Source organism: Macaca fascicularis, chromosome 4 (genome assembly GCF_037993035.2).
Source record: "Macaca fascicularis isolate 582-1 chromosome 4, T2T-MFA8v1.1".
NCBI classification, from domain to species: domain Eukaryota; kingdom Metazoa; phylum Chordata; class Mammalia; order Primates; family Cercopithecidae; genus Macaca; species Macaca fascicularis.
The window spans coordinates 142,599,863-142,614,212 of NC_088378.1; the positions used below are offsets into that span (position 1 = coordinate 142,599,863).

At 40.3% G+C, this 14,350-nt stretch overlaps 2 protein-coding genes across 3 annotated transcripts; one reads left to right on the top strand and one right to left on the bottom strand.

Moving 5' to 3' along the window:
* Positions 1-1,847: 1,847 nt before the first annotated feature.
* Positions 1,848-5,692, bottom strand: POLR1H (RNA polymerase I subunit H). Of its 2 annotated transcripts, none has more exons than XM_005553669.4 (5): positions 5,666-5,692; positions 5,386-5,540; positions 5,039-5,139; positions 4,722-4,831; positions 1,848-2,074 (listed from the first exon to the last, which is right to left on the bottom strand). In XM_005553669.4, exons 2-5 carry the CDS (start codon positions 5,528-5,530, stop codon positions 2,050-2,052), a joined length of 381 nt encoding a protein of 126 aa, XP_005553726.2. In that variant the 5' UTR covers positions 5,531-5,540; positions 5,666-5,692; the 3' UTR covers positions 1,848-2,049. The 2 variants fall into 2 exon arrangements, with proteins under 2 accessions (XP_005553726.2, XP_005553725.2); XM_005553668.4 differs by having other exon boundaries at positions 5,657-5,692.
* A 559-nt stretch (positions 5,693-6,251) lies between these two features.
* Positions 6,252-10,323, top strand: LOC102116386 (putative uncharacterized protein ZNRD1-AS1). The gene is made up of 3 exons (XM_074038610.1): positions 6,252-6,313; positions 8,865-8,940; positions 9,332-10,323. The coding sequence occupies exon 3, from the start codon at positions 9,482-9,484 to the stop codon at positions 10,085-10,087; it is 606 nt and encodes a 201-aa protein (XP_073894711.1). The 5' UTR covers positions 6,252-6,313; positions 8,865-8,940; positions 9,332-9,481; the 3' UTR covers positions 10,088-10,323.
* The last annotated feature ends 4,027 nt before the right edge of the window (positions 10,324-14,350 follow it).

The window sequence follows — 14,350 nt, forward strand, 5'->3', positions numbered from 1 at the left end:
ACTTAAGAGTCAAGCGATGTGGTTCTAGCCCTCGCCTTCTGCCTGTAGGTGTTTAAGCAATTCAGTTTAGTGCACGTTCAGCGTGGGTTTTTTTTCAGTCACTGTGCTAAGCCTTGAAGATGGAGGCGCGTAAGATGCTCAGACCTTGCCTTTTAGCGCCCAGTCTAGTAGAAAAGATAGGCATGCTGAAAACTAACAAAAATATGAAACATTGGGGCATTAACCAATGCCAAGTCGGATTTGTAAATCTGAATGTAGTTACATACTGCCAACATATTCATTCTCTCTGGGGTGATGAGTATGATGAGGCAGATAAATGGTCGTAAATTGCAGTATAGGCCATTTTATAAAAATATATGCAGGTTTCTTAGAGAGCAAAAGAAAGTGGTAAAACAAGAACCAGGAAGGCCAAGTAGGTTTTTTTAGAAGAGCAGCTTAAAAAGTTGTAGATGTGTGCACTACAGGAAATGGAGTTTTGTACCGCTTGAATCTGAGGAAGTGCCAGATGAGGCTTGACAGGTAGGCAGTGGTTATATGGAAGGACCTGTATGCTTTGCTAAGAAATTGAGCTTAATCCAATCACTGTTATGGGCCAGAGAAAGGCTTAAAGTAGGGTGAAAACGTGAACAGGTGTGTTTCAGATTTCAGGCGTGGGTCAGGAAAGTCAACTGCCAGAACAGTGGAAATGTACAATAGGGAAGACTGCACTGCCCATTCTCCAGGTTGCTGTGGGGGTCAAACAAGATAGCTATGTTTGAGAGCTCTGAATAAGTATATGAAGGGCCTCACAATTATATGGTAATTACTACAGTAACCCCTTGATCACAATTTAAGCCAAGGAATGCAGGACCTGAGTATGTATTTGTTCCTCTTGAAAGTTTTTGGTTCAAACAGAAAAAAGCAAGAGATAGTTCAGCATGTCTAGTATAGTCCATTTAAAAAAACCAAACGCATATATAGCAACACACATATACAGAGCCACATATATATTCACAAGCACAGATATATAGTACCATTTGCTTATCTCTGTGGAGTAGGATTCCTTGTGACTTTACTTTTTTCTTTCTATCTTTCTATGTAAGAATCTATTATAATAGATATACAATTGATCCTTGAACAACATGGGGGTAAGGGGTGCTGACCCTCTGAACAGCCAAAAGTCCATATATAACTTTTTTGACTACCCCAAAACTTAACTACTATTGACCAGATGCCTTACCAATAACATAAACAGTTGATTAACACATATTTTGTATGTTATATGTATTATATACTGCAATCTTACAATCAAGTAAGCTAGAGAAAACATTAAGAAAATCATAAGGAAAAGAAAATATATTTACTCTTCATTAAGTAGAAGTTGATCACATTTTTATGTTGAGTAGGCTCAGGAAGAGGAAAAGGAGGGCTTAAATGTGCTGCTATCTTATGGGTATCAGAAGTGGAAGAAAATCCACATATATGTAGAATCAAGCAGTTCAAACCTGTGGTGTTCAAGGGTCAACTGTATATTGTATTTATCTCAATAGTAATAAAATACCTATAGTGATCACTTAGTATCAGTTTTTTTGCTGTCCAAATTTATATGCTAAAGACATCTGGTTAAAATTTCTGTTAAATGTCTCACTATCCAAATCCCTAGTTTTTCTTAACCTAAACTCAGGAAGCAAATAGATTTCAATAGTATGGCAATACTTACAATTGCTTTTTGTTTATATTAGCCTCATTCCTGACTCTACTTTTTTGTCCTTATTTTTCCATCTTTTCTTTTTCATGTATCTCTGTAAACTCATTTAAATTCCTTTTGGAATAAGACAGATTATAAGTAACATACATATGTCAGGGTCTTTTAGGAAAATATAACTTTAATAAGGAAATTCAATTAAGGGTAGGAGTACTCCAGGAACAATGGTAATCCCCACATGATGATCTGACTCTCTTCTAGGAGCAACACATTGCAACCAGATGGGATGGACAAGGCATCTAAAAACCCAGTATCCTTCACCTTCCAAAAGGAGGGAGGGACTGTTGAGTTGCCCAGGAAAAAGGTCAAGAGTCTTCCTTCTCCTGGAACCTATGAGGAAAGAAAGGACTTGTTATATTCACCAAAAGATGAGTTTCTAGTAGTATAAAATCAGATATGCAATCAAATAACCTAGGAAGGACTTTTATTTATGACATCATTGAGGACTGGCTCCCCTAAACAAGCCTCCAATTCTAATTCCAAGACAACTAAAAATTCTGGGATTAAAAATATATCCAATGAATTATAATCTCAAAGCAAAGATTTCTTAGGACACAGAAAGCACTAGCTGTAAAAGAAAAAAAAAAAAAGGATAAGCTGGACCTTATAAAAACTTAAAACTTCTGCTCATTTAAAGAGGGTTAAGAAAATAAATAGGCAAGCCACAGGCTGGGAAAAAATTCTTCTTCTTTTAATTTTTTTAATTTTTTTTTTTGGTAAAATGACAATCAGTGATAGGAAAAAAATACTTTTAAAAGATATATCTGACTATGAATATTTTTAATCTTTTGATGAGATGGCAAGAAAGTAAAGGCAGTCTTCATACTGGTTAAAAGTTCTGTAAAACCAGAAATCCAGACAGTGAAGTTAAAACTGATGTCCCTATGAAATGTGACAGTGACACTATGGTGCCCTTTATACTGTTGCAACAGTCACTGGAAGCATAGGAAATGAGGGACAAAATGTGTAAGGTTGATAGGAGATCCTGTGCATAAATTTGGGAACTGCAAAAGGCTGCCCTTTTTTGTAAAAGTGAACAACAAAAGAAAAAATTCAACTCTATAGAAGGGGAATTTGACTGTCTCAGTAGGTAGAAAGAGAGAAAACTCTTTCCTGAGAATTTCTAGCCATAAGCTAGCCCTTACATGGATTTGCAGCTCAAATTCATACTATCTGTGTGCTCCAAAAAACATGAAGCCAAGAATTTATTTAAAGTAATTCCAGCTTGATAGTGCTTCAAGGCACCTAGAAAAGAAACACAAATGCTGAGAATACAGCACTTACCCAAGGCCTCAAAGAATTCCTACAGTTCAAGTTCTAAAAAACTCAAATTTATTGTCAAAAATTACAAAACAAAGAAAAAAGCACTATGAGAGAGACAGCAGAAACAGACAGCAGCATCAGACACACAAAATCCATGGATATCAGAATTATGAGACATAGAATATAATAACTATATTTAATATTTTATATATTTAAAGACTAGTAAAAGGAACAATTTAAAATATGATTAAGGAACTGAGAATTATTTAAAAATTGAGATTTGAAAAGTAATTAAATAGAACTCAAAATAATAACAATAGTAAAAAATAATAATATTTGAAATAAACTGAAGACAGAACTAGTGACATGGAAGAGGAACCTGAAGAAATTACTCAGAAGGTGGCATAAAGAGAAAAGCGATTGAAAATATGAAAAGAGGGCGAGAGAAATGGAGGACAGAAGAGAGAAATCTCATTCTAGTAACTAATTAGAGGTCCAGAATGTGAGGACTGAGAACATGGGGGAAAGAGAATATTAAAAGAGATGATGGCTGATAATTTTCCAAGGTTGATGAAAAAAAAATCCACTCTAGGCTGGGCGTAGTGGCTCACGCCTGTAATCCCAGCACTTGGGGAGGCCGAGGCGGGTGGATCACGAGGTCAGGAGATCGAGATCATCCTGGCTAACACAGTGAAATCTCGTCTCTACTAAAAAACACAAAAAATTAGCCGGGCGTGGTGGGGGGCACCTGTAGTCCCAGCTATTCAGGAGGCTGAGGCAGGAGAATGGCGTGAACCCGGGAGGCGGAGCTTGCAGTGAGCCGAGAACACACCACTGGACTCCAGCCTGGGAGACAGAGCGAGACTCCGTCTCAAAAAAACAAAACAAAACAAAAAACAACAATGCACTCTCAGTTTCAGAAAGTCCAACAAATCCCAAACAGAATAAAAGAAAATCACATTTTGATATACTATAGTGACTGCAGAACACCAAAGACAAAGATGAGGTCTTAAAAGCATTCAGAAAGCCCATGTTCTCTAAATCATGTGTGACTAATTCTCTCCAAAGTAAAGCTACCTTGACTGCGGTTGAAGACTGCAGTATAAGACGCTGACCACTAAACAATACTTGCTTCTTATGGTTTTTTTTCTTCATTTCCTTTTAAATATCCTAAAAGAAGGTCAGGCAGGGTGGCTCATGCCTGTAATCCCCAGCACTTTGGGATGCTGAGGTGGGTTGATTGAGCTCAGGAGTTCAAGACCAGCCTGGGAAACAGAGAGAAACCCTATCTCTACTAAAAATACAAAAAACAAAACAAAACAAAAAGCCAGGTGTGGTGGCACGTGCCTGTGGTCCCAAAGCTATTTTGGAGGCTGAGGTGGGAGGATTACCTGAGCCCAGGAGGCGGAGGTTGCAGTGAGCCAAGATTGCCTCACTGCACTCCAGGCTAGGTGACAGAGCAACACCCTGTCCATTTAAAAAAAAAAAAAAAAAACAAAACAAAAACCTAAAAGGTTTATTTCACTGGTTACAAAAAGGGTTAAAAAAGTGTAATTTAAAAAAATAAAAACTACAAATCTCCCTCTTACCAGAACTGCACAGAAATAAGGGATGGGACGAAAGGACACAGCCGTTTAGTACAAAAAAATAAATCACTGGATTTGTTTATTAGTTAGCAAACAGACTGAGCAAAGGGAGGGGAAAGGATACCCACTTGCAGTTGGTACAGGTGTAGAAGACAGTTTGCCCTTCATCGGCTGAACGCATCTGTCTGGTGTGGTATGCCATTCCTTCATGACCACATCGAGGGCAGCGCCTGTCAACCTGGGAAGAAACTGGTGGGTTATGGAGGCCTGGTCATATCATACCCTTACTTCCCACAGGAACCAGGCGATCACGCCTCTCAAACATCGATGCTTTACATCTTTTCCCACTTGGAATTGGGCACAAAACTCTCCAGATCTCTGCAATCACTCCTCCATTTCTTTCCTACCCACCTTATGGAGCCAGTTCTTGATCTCATTAACTTACCACAGGTCCCTGGCACTCAGGCCCTTCCTCCACCGACATAGGCATGGCTGTCCCCAGTTGGTGGAACACAACTGAAGTCTTCACAACCTTCCCCTCAAAGTCTGCACAGGCAAGTAAGACTGGTTATGGAGACAACCTGAGGGAGCTGACACCGGAAACTTCCCCTCTCCCCTGGCTGGTTAGGCCAGGAGGCCCTATATCCTTTCCCTCAGTTTTCATCGCTGGACCAAATGTACAACTGCCTGATGTCCTGCTCTAGGATCCCCTTCTGAACCCAACCTATCTTGAGTTCCCCAAGCTTCCGATCCTGGGCCCTCCGCCAGGACCCCTGTGTACAAGCCTCTCACCCCGAACGTTGATGTTGAAGCCACAGCGAGTACAGGTGACCGTATCCTGAGCCCCGGGCAGAGGCAGGACCGAGCCGCAATCTGAACAGAAATCCAAGTCCGACTGAAAGCTGGAGCAAGTACCGGCGAGGTCCATGACAGACATGCAGTCGGGTCTGAGGAGGGAGTTAGAAGTTTATTAACAAAAGAGAGAAGAGTTCCTGCCCCAGAGTTGGTAACTATTCCGTCCCAGGACGTAGGAGTATATAACCCGAGTCCTCCTCCCACGCACGCCTCCTGCCTCTGCGACCAAGGAGCCGAAACGCCCGGAACTCCCAGACAGCGTCGGGTACTAAAAGGACTTGGAACCCTTTCCTGGGGCCGGCGAGAGGAGCTGGCCAACTCCGTGGGCTAGAGCGCCAGCTCTGCGCCCGCGGCGGGGCAGCGAGCTAGAGCCGGCTAGAGCGTCACGCTTTCACGCTGACGATTGGCTGTGACGTCATAATTAATTGCGAACCGTGTCTCGGAAGCCTTAGAGATGGAGAGTCACCTCTTCTAAGGGAGGTTGGGGCTCAACTTTCAGGCTGGTACTGAGACGTTGAGCACAAAATTGGTAACCAATGCTGCGCTTCCAGCAAATTTTCCCACCAGCACCGAATCCTGGGATATTTATTCTCTGTTTCACATCCTACGGGAACCCAATCGCGGGGGAATATCCTCCTGAAAACCGTACTTTGCTGAATAATGACTTCTTTGGATTAGAGAACTACAACTCCCCTGGGTCCTGAGCTGGTATTTCCCTTTTGCGGCTGCACAGTAGTTAAAAACAAAGCTAAGTGTTCTGGCATGTATAGTTCTAGCGTTCCTTGGGTCCCGCTGGCGAGCGTGGGCTTTCTGCAGAGCGCAGCCGGCCTGTGCTTTGCGGACGGTTCACCGCGCTTGGAAAGGGGTGAGTCGGCTTCTTGAGGGACAGCAAGTGGTGAGGGTGAAGGCCAGAGGAATCCTTAGTCCCACGGGACGAAAGGAAGCAGGGATGAAGTGGGACACTTGAGAAGGGGCTCAGGACTTTGGAGGTGGTAGAACAGAAGAGCTTGGGGCTTCCCCTCCTTCGACTCCTGCCAGATAAGTGAGGCTAGCAGTAGTCAAGAAGCTCATTAAGTAGGATTTCATAAGACTTAGGTCGAGTTTGGCTTTTAGTTGTGCCTGCCGCTTATCGAACTCTTAATTCATTATTCGTCATCCATTAAGTGGACAGCTGACATTTCCCTGATCTTTTATAAAACATGGGAATAAGTTTCTTTCGGAAATCTTGCTATTTTCGTTACTCTGTAACTTATATTCGAAGTAGAAACTTTCCCTGAAGGGGCAGCTTGTCGTTGTTTACTAGTTTCATGCTAGTCCTCCCACCACCACCCACTCTGATAGCTGTGCTAAGTTCCTTCATATGAAAGTTCTGGAGCCATCACTATTTTGTCCTGTGAAGGACACAAGCTGTAGTCTTTTCGCTGGGAGAGGCTCCCATCTGCCTTTCTCTGTGATAATGGAGAGAACACCATAGTTAAAGGGTTAAAACTCAGCAAACTGCTGAAGAGTGACAAGCCCTATCACTTAACTGTGAAATTGCTTGTTATTCTGTCTGACAAAGGGAGATGTGTTGTTGAGCTGATTGTCGTAGACAGTTTTTATTCTCACTTATCTGTGTGTCTCCTTTGAAAATGGAACTTGAAATTCTACCCTTCTCAATTTTCTCTTTTTAATTTGAAAAACACTCACCCAACATCCCCTGTGAGTTGCAGTAAAGAACAAAGCATTGAAAGGCATATCCTTTTCCCAACAGAAGCTCACAATCTATTCAATAAAGTATTTATTGAGCAACTATGCCAGGTTTTGAGCTGAGGCTGAACCTGCAAAGTTGAAATCTGTGTTCTTTGACCTCAAGGAACATGAATGAATAATTAGAATACAATAAAATTGTGCCAGGAGGTGCAAAATGTGAGAGCTCAGAACATACATATAAAGCAAACATATCTGTAAACTTCAAGGAAGACTGGGAAATGATTTAATAAAAAGATAGATACAATGTTATGGCAGATATTTAAAAAGATGCTCAGATATTATGTGTCAAGGATCATCAGCAATCAACAAATCATTAATTTTGAGAATTTGGGATCACAGACTCTAATGTTAAGTACTGTGCTAGAAGCCATGTACAGAGAAGTAAAAGTAAGGTGATCGTATGTTTAAAATCTCAAAATAAGCTTACATAGACAAATAAGAATGTTCCTAAGAGGTCAATGAGACCAAATATTTGATATCAGATCCTTTCCAACAATATAGAGGCATATTTGTAGATGTAAATTACAGTTTTCCTTCCTTATGAGCCTAAATGTCAGCACCAAAATGTTAAAAGTGATATATGAATACAGATATCACAGTGTAAACCATGATTAATTTTCAAATGAGTTGTAGAATTAAAATATGTCAAGTATTTAGAGGAAGGGAAAATCACTGTGACAGAGTAGACCAGAAAGACTTTATAGTCAGGAGCTTGACCTGTGAAGGACAGATAGAATTTATTGAGAACTTACCAAGTTCTTTACATCTAATTCATATTTGTTCTTTATAACCCTGAGAGGCAGATTTTTGTCTTACATCTCCATTTTATAGATGAGAAAGCTGACAGAAGTTACTTGCCCTGAGTCACACACCTAGGAAGTGGTGGAATTAGGATTCAGATCTAGCCGTGTCAGACTGTAAAGCCCATCCTTTGAACTGTAAATGGTATAAAAGGCATAGAGAGGAAATGCCAGACATCCTCAGGGGCTTAAATACGACCTCACAGTAAACTCAGGCTAGACCAGGGATGACACATAAAGGTTGATAGTTTTCGTTTGTGTTGCCATCAGCCTCCTCTATAAATAAACCCAGAGTAATCACAAATTCCCATCCTGAGGGGTTCAACAGGGAATAGTCTCATAATAGATTTAGAGTGAAGGATGATTGGCATTGTAAGGCAGGCAAGCAGAGGGCTGAGCAATCAAATAAAAAAATTTCAGAACAAAAGATTAGAGGGCAGAAATGCTGTATGTGCTGATAGAGGCAGAGAGGGCCCGGATCAAGAAACTGCAGGAAGAGAAAACTAGAAACCTAGAATCATCTAGAAAACTAGAACCTAGAATCGTCTCAGAACACAGAGGAGGCTTGAGGACTGAGCAGACCGACATAGATGTACTTGGACAACACCTCACCAAGGAGCATGTCTCTTCCCACTCACAATCCCCAATACGAGATTCACAGTGGTTCACGCTGAGTCCACAGGAAAAGTATGCTTGTTCATATGAAAGGAAAGATCCTCTTATTAAAAGAGCATTCATTATTTTCTACCATAGGAATGCAGCGGTTTCCCATGCGGGAAATGGCCCTGCTGTAGTCCTGCCTATTAGCAGGTTTGTTCTGACACCTCCTACATTTGTATCTACCTTTGCTTTTTTATCTTTCAGATTGGCCTGGGGTACATCATCTAAAGATCCTAGGATTGCTGCAGGTCAGCAGTCTCCATTGGAAAAAAAGATCTTGGTAAGTAAATCATCTTCACATCATACAGTTTGGAACTACACAGAGAAGGAATCTTAGGTTTAAAATCCTTCTGCCCAAGTGACACATTCAAGTAGTATGTCTACACTGGCAAATGTTACCCAGCTATATCCACAGTTGCAAAACAAAGTATCATTTTGAAAACTTCCAACACCATACATTTTTAAAACTACTTACTGATTTGTGGTGGTGACTACTTCATACTTTCAGAGCTCACAGGCTCACCTGGGAGTGATGGGAATAAAATAACAAGCTAAAGTAAAGAGCATGTAGCTGTTCTGGTATCGTTAGGGAGGGTGGGCTTGGCTCCTGTTTAAATGCGTTCAAAGGAAAAAGATGATCACATTATAAATTTCTGACTTCACTTTGACAGAATCTAGGTGGTGTGCATACAACAGCAGCAAGACAGTTGATAACTCAGAAATATCAGGAGGAGTGTGAAATCCTCTGTAGGGAGCAAGCTGTTTCTCTTGACTACTGGCTTGCCAAAGCAGAGTCTTATTATAATAAAATAATATTGGAAATGATGAAAGAAGAGACAGGCAATGAAATCAAGAAAAAAATGGAGAAGAAAACAACCCGAAACATAGAAGGACTAAAACAGTGCCATTTGATACCTGAGAGAGAGGTGAAACACATAGAAAGGCACATATATCAAACAGGACAGGCTGGAGAATTTAAGAACAAATCATTTAGACAAGTACTGCTACCCCCCAGTGAAACAAAATTACCAAACATTGTGCCAGAAGGGCATGGCATCCAGAACGCACAGAGAAGAAAGCAGGTAAATGACAGGGAACAGATGCAGATTAAGGATCACCAGGAACGCATGATTCGAGGGAGAGAACTTACAGAGCAAAGACTCAAGGAAAGGATCTTAAGAAGAAGCCAGAGCCAGCTACCTACATATGAGAAGCGTGAGAGAGTAAAGAAAGAGATAAAGGAGTTTGAAAGAGTTATTGCATATCCTCTTTTCCAGCCATGCAGTAGAAGTCGGATTAAAGTGAATATTCTAATGGAAAAGTCTCAGAATGGAGAGAAAGTGAATACAATTGTGAAACCATATCAAAGAAAATTCTTGGCCATGCCACCCTTTTTAAGAAGTCAAATAGGAAAAATAAAAGATTAAAGTTTCAATGCTGTTATGATAAAATCATATCTCTTAAGTGAATCCCCCCCTTTTTTTTAAATGCGTGTTCTCATCTCTCCAGGGTTCAGTGAATATTCCCATTTGTATCAGACACAGATAGATAGTTCTGGACTTGAAAATTAGCTTAACTATTTTTAGTTGACTTGCATTTGTTCAAGTTGCATATCCTTTCTAGTGTTCAGTATCCTCATCTTTAAAATGGCAATAATAATATTTGATTGCATTTGTGGAAGGACTTATTGTGTTTGTGAAGTGTAGATATGTATTAGTTGTTTCATAAATGTTAGTTTCCCCACTTGGGAAGACGGGGGTTGGGCGATGGGGTGAATAAAGAATTATTCTAATCTGCTTCTCTTATTCTCCCTGCTCCCAGTCCTCCAAGGTTATTTTGATGAGATCAATATAGTTTAATATATGGTCTTTAATATCATACCTTCATCAGATAACTACTAGCCAGGCCCTAAAAGTGTAACTTGCCCTGTACAATTTAGTTGTATGAGAAACTTAATTTTGAGAGCCTTCTACATGCTAGGCATTGTGTTAGTTACTGAAGGTGAATAAAGAGAAGTCTCTGCCCTTGAATAGCTTTCAGCTAATGGCATAGATCACTGTATAAACAGATAATGTAGTAAAGGTTACAATAGAAAGGTACAGGGTGCTTTGCAAAGGGCGGATTCTAACCTGGCTTAGGTGAGCAGGGTGAAAAGGAGGAAGGTTAGGGAAGAGAGTATAATAGTCTCTCATGTTTCTTCCAGCTCTTTTTGTCACTTCTTGTCACCCACTTAAGCAAGACCTTCCTATGTTTGGATCCACTCAGGGGTAATCAAACTCATCCTTTCTCAAACTCATGCCTTTGTCACTCATTGATAAATCAGAAAGCAAATTTATAAATTTAGTGAGAATTACAGTTGTCAAGCAGAATGAAATTTATGTTTTTTAGTCAGTTTGTTTTCTTTCCAGATACTAGAAAATTGGGAAAGCAGGGGTTCAGAGTTGGCAAGCAGAGAAGCAAATAAATGGAAATGGATGCTCTCAGGAATCTTATTCTTAAGTTGTGATAATTCTGATGCCCACCTTGCTTTACTAGCAGAACACCCTTTAGCCTGGATATTGCTAGGTCAGCCACTGATAGAAATGTTCTATGTCTGTGCTTCTCAGTACTGTAGCCCTTGCTACAGGTGGCTGTTGAGGCATTCAAAATGTGGCTAGTGCAGCTGTAGAATGGAATGTTTAATTGAATTTCATTTAAATTTAAATTGCCACATGTGGCAAGTGACTGCCCTGTTGTACAGTGCAGCACTGGATAAACATAACTCCTGTGTTCTAGACTCCAGTCCCACCATTAGCTTTCTGTTTTTGACAGTGTTTGCTGGTCACTGCTCGTTTTACATTACTATCAGTTTAGTTTCCTTTGTATTTCAGAGGCTCCCTAATCCCTTAAAGAGATTTAAAAATCAATGTACATCACTTCTGTGTGAAGATAAGGTGGCTGAATTTGCTTTGATTGGAATTAGGAACTGGCCCTCTCTTTGCTAGTTCTGGAATTTGGCCAGGATGCACATCAAAATCTCATTCCTACCCTCCTGATTTGCCTCATGCAAACTTTGTTGCTGTGTCTGTTCTCTGGTCTTCTATTGCTATGTCTCAGCTTTAGATTCTATGTCTTGCATAGAAACAGATCATCAAAATGCAACAGACGGAACACTTAGAAGTGCCAATCAGTAGGGTAATGACAAACCCTTTGAGCTGAGTGGGACTGAAAAGTAACCTAACACATAACCTATTAGTAATTGTTTACCTTGAAGATTTTCAGTGCTGGACACATGAATTGCTGAGTTCAACTGCCCTCTTTCCCCTCCAAATCTAGCATAAAAGCAACTGGTGATCTCAGGGCAATTTCATACCTAATATGACTAAGAATAAAAATCTGTGTTTCAGGAGCTCACTTTGTCCAAACCTGAACCCATCAAATTATATCTACATTTTCATTTCCTTGTACTGTGTCTGCTTAAATCTTGAGTCACACTTAACGCTTTTTTTTTTTTTTTTGGTCTTTTTTCTTTTTAATGTGAAATAGAATATACAATACACAATACAATATACAAATGAAACTGTATGTTTAGGCCGGGCGCGGTGGCTCAAGCCTGTAATCCCAGCACTTTGGGAGGCCGAGGCGGGTGGATCACGAGGTCAGGAGATCGAGACTATCCTGGCTAACACGGTGAAACCCCGTCTCTACTAAAAATACAAAAAACTAGCCGGGCGTGGTGGCGGGCGCCTGTAGTCTCAGCTACTCGGGAGGCTGAGGCGGGAGAATGGCGTGAACCCGGGAGGCGGAGCTTGCAGTGAGCCGAGATCGCGCCACTGCACTCCAGCCTGGGCGACAGAGCGAGACTCCGTCTCAAAAAAAAAAAAAAAAAAAAGAAACTGTATGTTTAGAAGAACAATAATAAATGTCCAGGTGCCCATTGCTCAAACTGAGAAGTGGAACATTACTACATCCCAGGAGCCTCGTATACTCTCCTCATTCATATCTCTCTCCCCCATAGCCAGAATCAACCACTATCCTGAATTTTGTATAATTGTCACCTAACTTTTATAAATTTTACTGTCTGTGTATCCCTAACAGTTGCTTATTTATAGCCTTATAGAATTATGCTGTATATGATTACTTTTGCTCATTATTATTTTTGGAATCATCCATGTTGATGTGTGACACGGTAGTTCATTTCCATGACATGAATATACCACAACTTAATTATATATTCTGTTAATGTCATTTGGTTGTTTCCAGTTTTTGTTTTATTTTTCTTTTAAAAATGATACTTAGATAAACATTCCTTTAACATATTTAATCTTATGTTCTGGTGCCTGTGTACCAGATATATATAAGGTATATAAATTGTGGTACATTTATTTGACAAGCCTGATCTTGGAGCCTGTTAGATTTCTATTCCATTGTGGCATTATGCCTGTAAGCCTGTTCTGTAGAGTCTGGCACATGTTAGCCTCTTGATAGATCTTTGTTGAAAGAAAGGACATTTGTTAACTGCTGGAGAGAGCCAGAACCAAAATACAGAAATAGCTGGTAACAGACCACTTTACCTTTTTACTCATCCTGTCCAGGTACAATCATAGTCAACCTTTGTTTATGCTTATATTTCAGTTGAGGTACTAAAATATTTGTTTACTTAGTTGGTTTTCAATGAGCTTCCAGTACAGGATTTGTTTCTGTCACTTTTCCCAAAACTTTCACTCCACTGCCTTCTAGTAAAGGTCACCCACATGTCCTCAGGGCACCTGCAGCATGAAAGTTTTATTTCTGAACAAAAGGGTTCCCAGAGAAGGAGACAAGGAATCTCCTTTCAGTACGAGGTTGCTGGAGTCCTTAGAGGGTCAAAGGCTGTGTAATAACAGTTCCTTCTTGTCTGCTGGACAAAAGCTTCTTAGCCCTCAAGCACCCTGCGACTTAGTTCTGATAGAGTACAAAGTTTGGAAATGGCAGAGTGGTCACCCAAAACAAATCTCCCAGTTCCACATTCAGTTTTATCCAGCTTTTTAAATAAGATGAAAAAAATGTTCATGTCTATTGATTTGTGCGTGTTGAACCACTGTTGTATCCCTGGGATAAATCCCAATTAATTGTGGTATATTATCTTTTTGATATGTTGTTGGATTCAGTTTGCTAACATTTTGTTCAGGATTTTTGTATATATTTTCACTAGGAAGATTGGCCTGTAATTTTCTTTCTTTCTTTCCTTCTTTTTTTTGTATTCTCTGCTTTTGGTATCAGGGTAATGCAGGCTTCATAAAATGAGTTAAGAAGAATTCCCTCCTCTCGAGTTTTTTTTGAAATATTTTGAGAAGTATTGCTATTAATTTTTTTTTTATATGTATGGTAGAATTTGACAAGAGAGCCATCCGGTCCTGGGCTTTATTGAGACACTTTTAATTACTGATTCAGTCTTATTACTCATTATTGGTGTGTTCAAGTTTTCTATTTGTTCCTGGTAAAACCTTGTTAGGTTGTATGTGTTGCCAGTTGTGGTGGCTCACGCCTGTAATCCCAGCACTTTGGGAGGCTGAGGCGGGCAGATCATGAGGTCAAGAGATCGAGACCATCCTGGCCAACATGGTGAAACCCCATCTCCACTAAAAACACAAAAATTAGCTGGGCATGGTGGTGTATGCCTGTAGTCCCAACTACTCGAGAGGCTGAGGCAGGAGAATCGCTTGAACTCG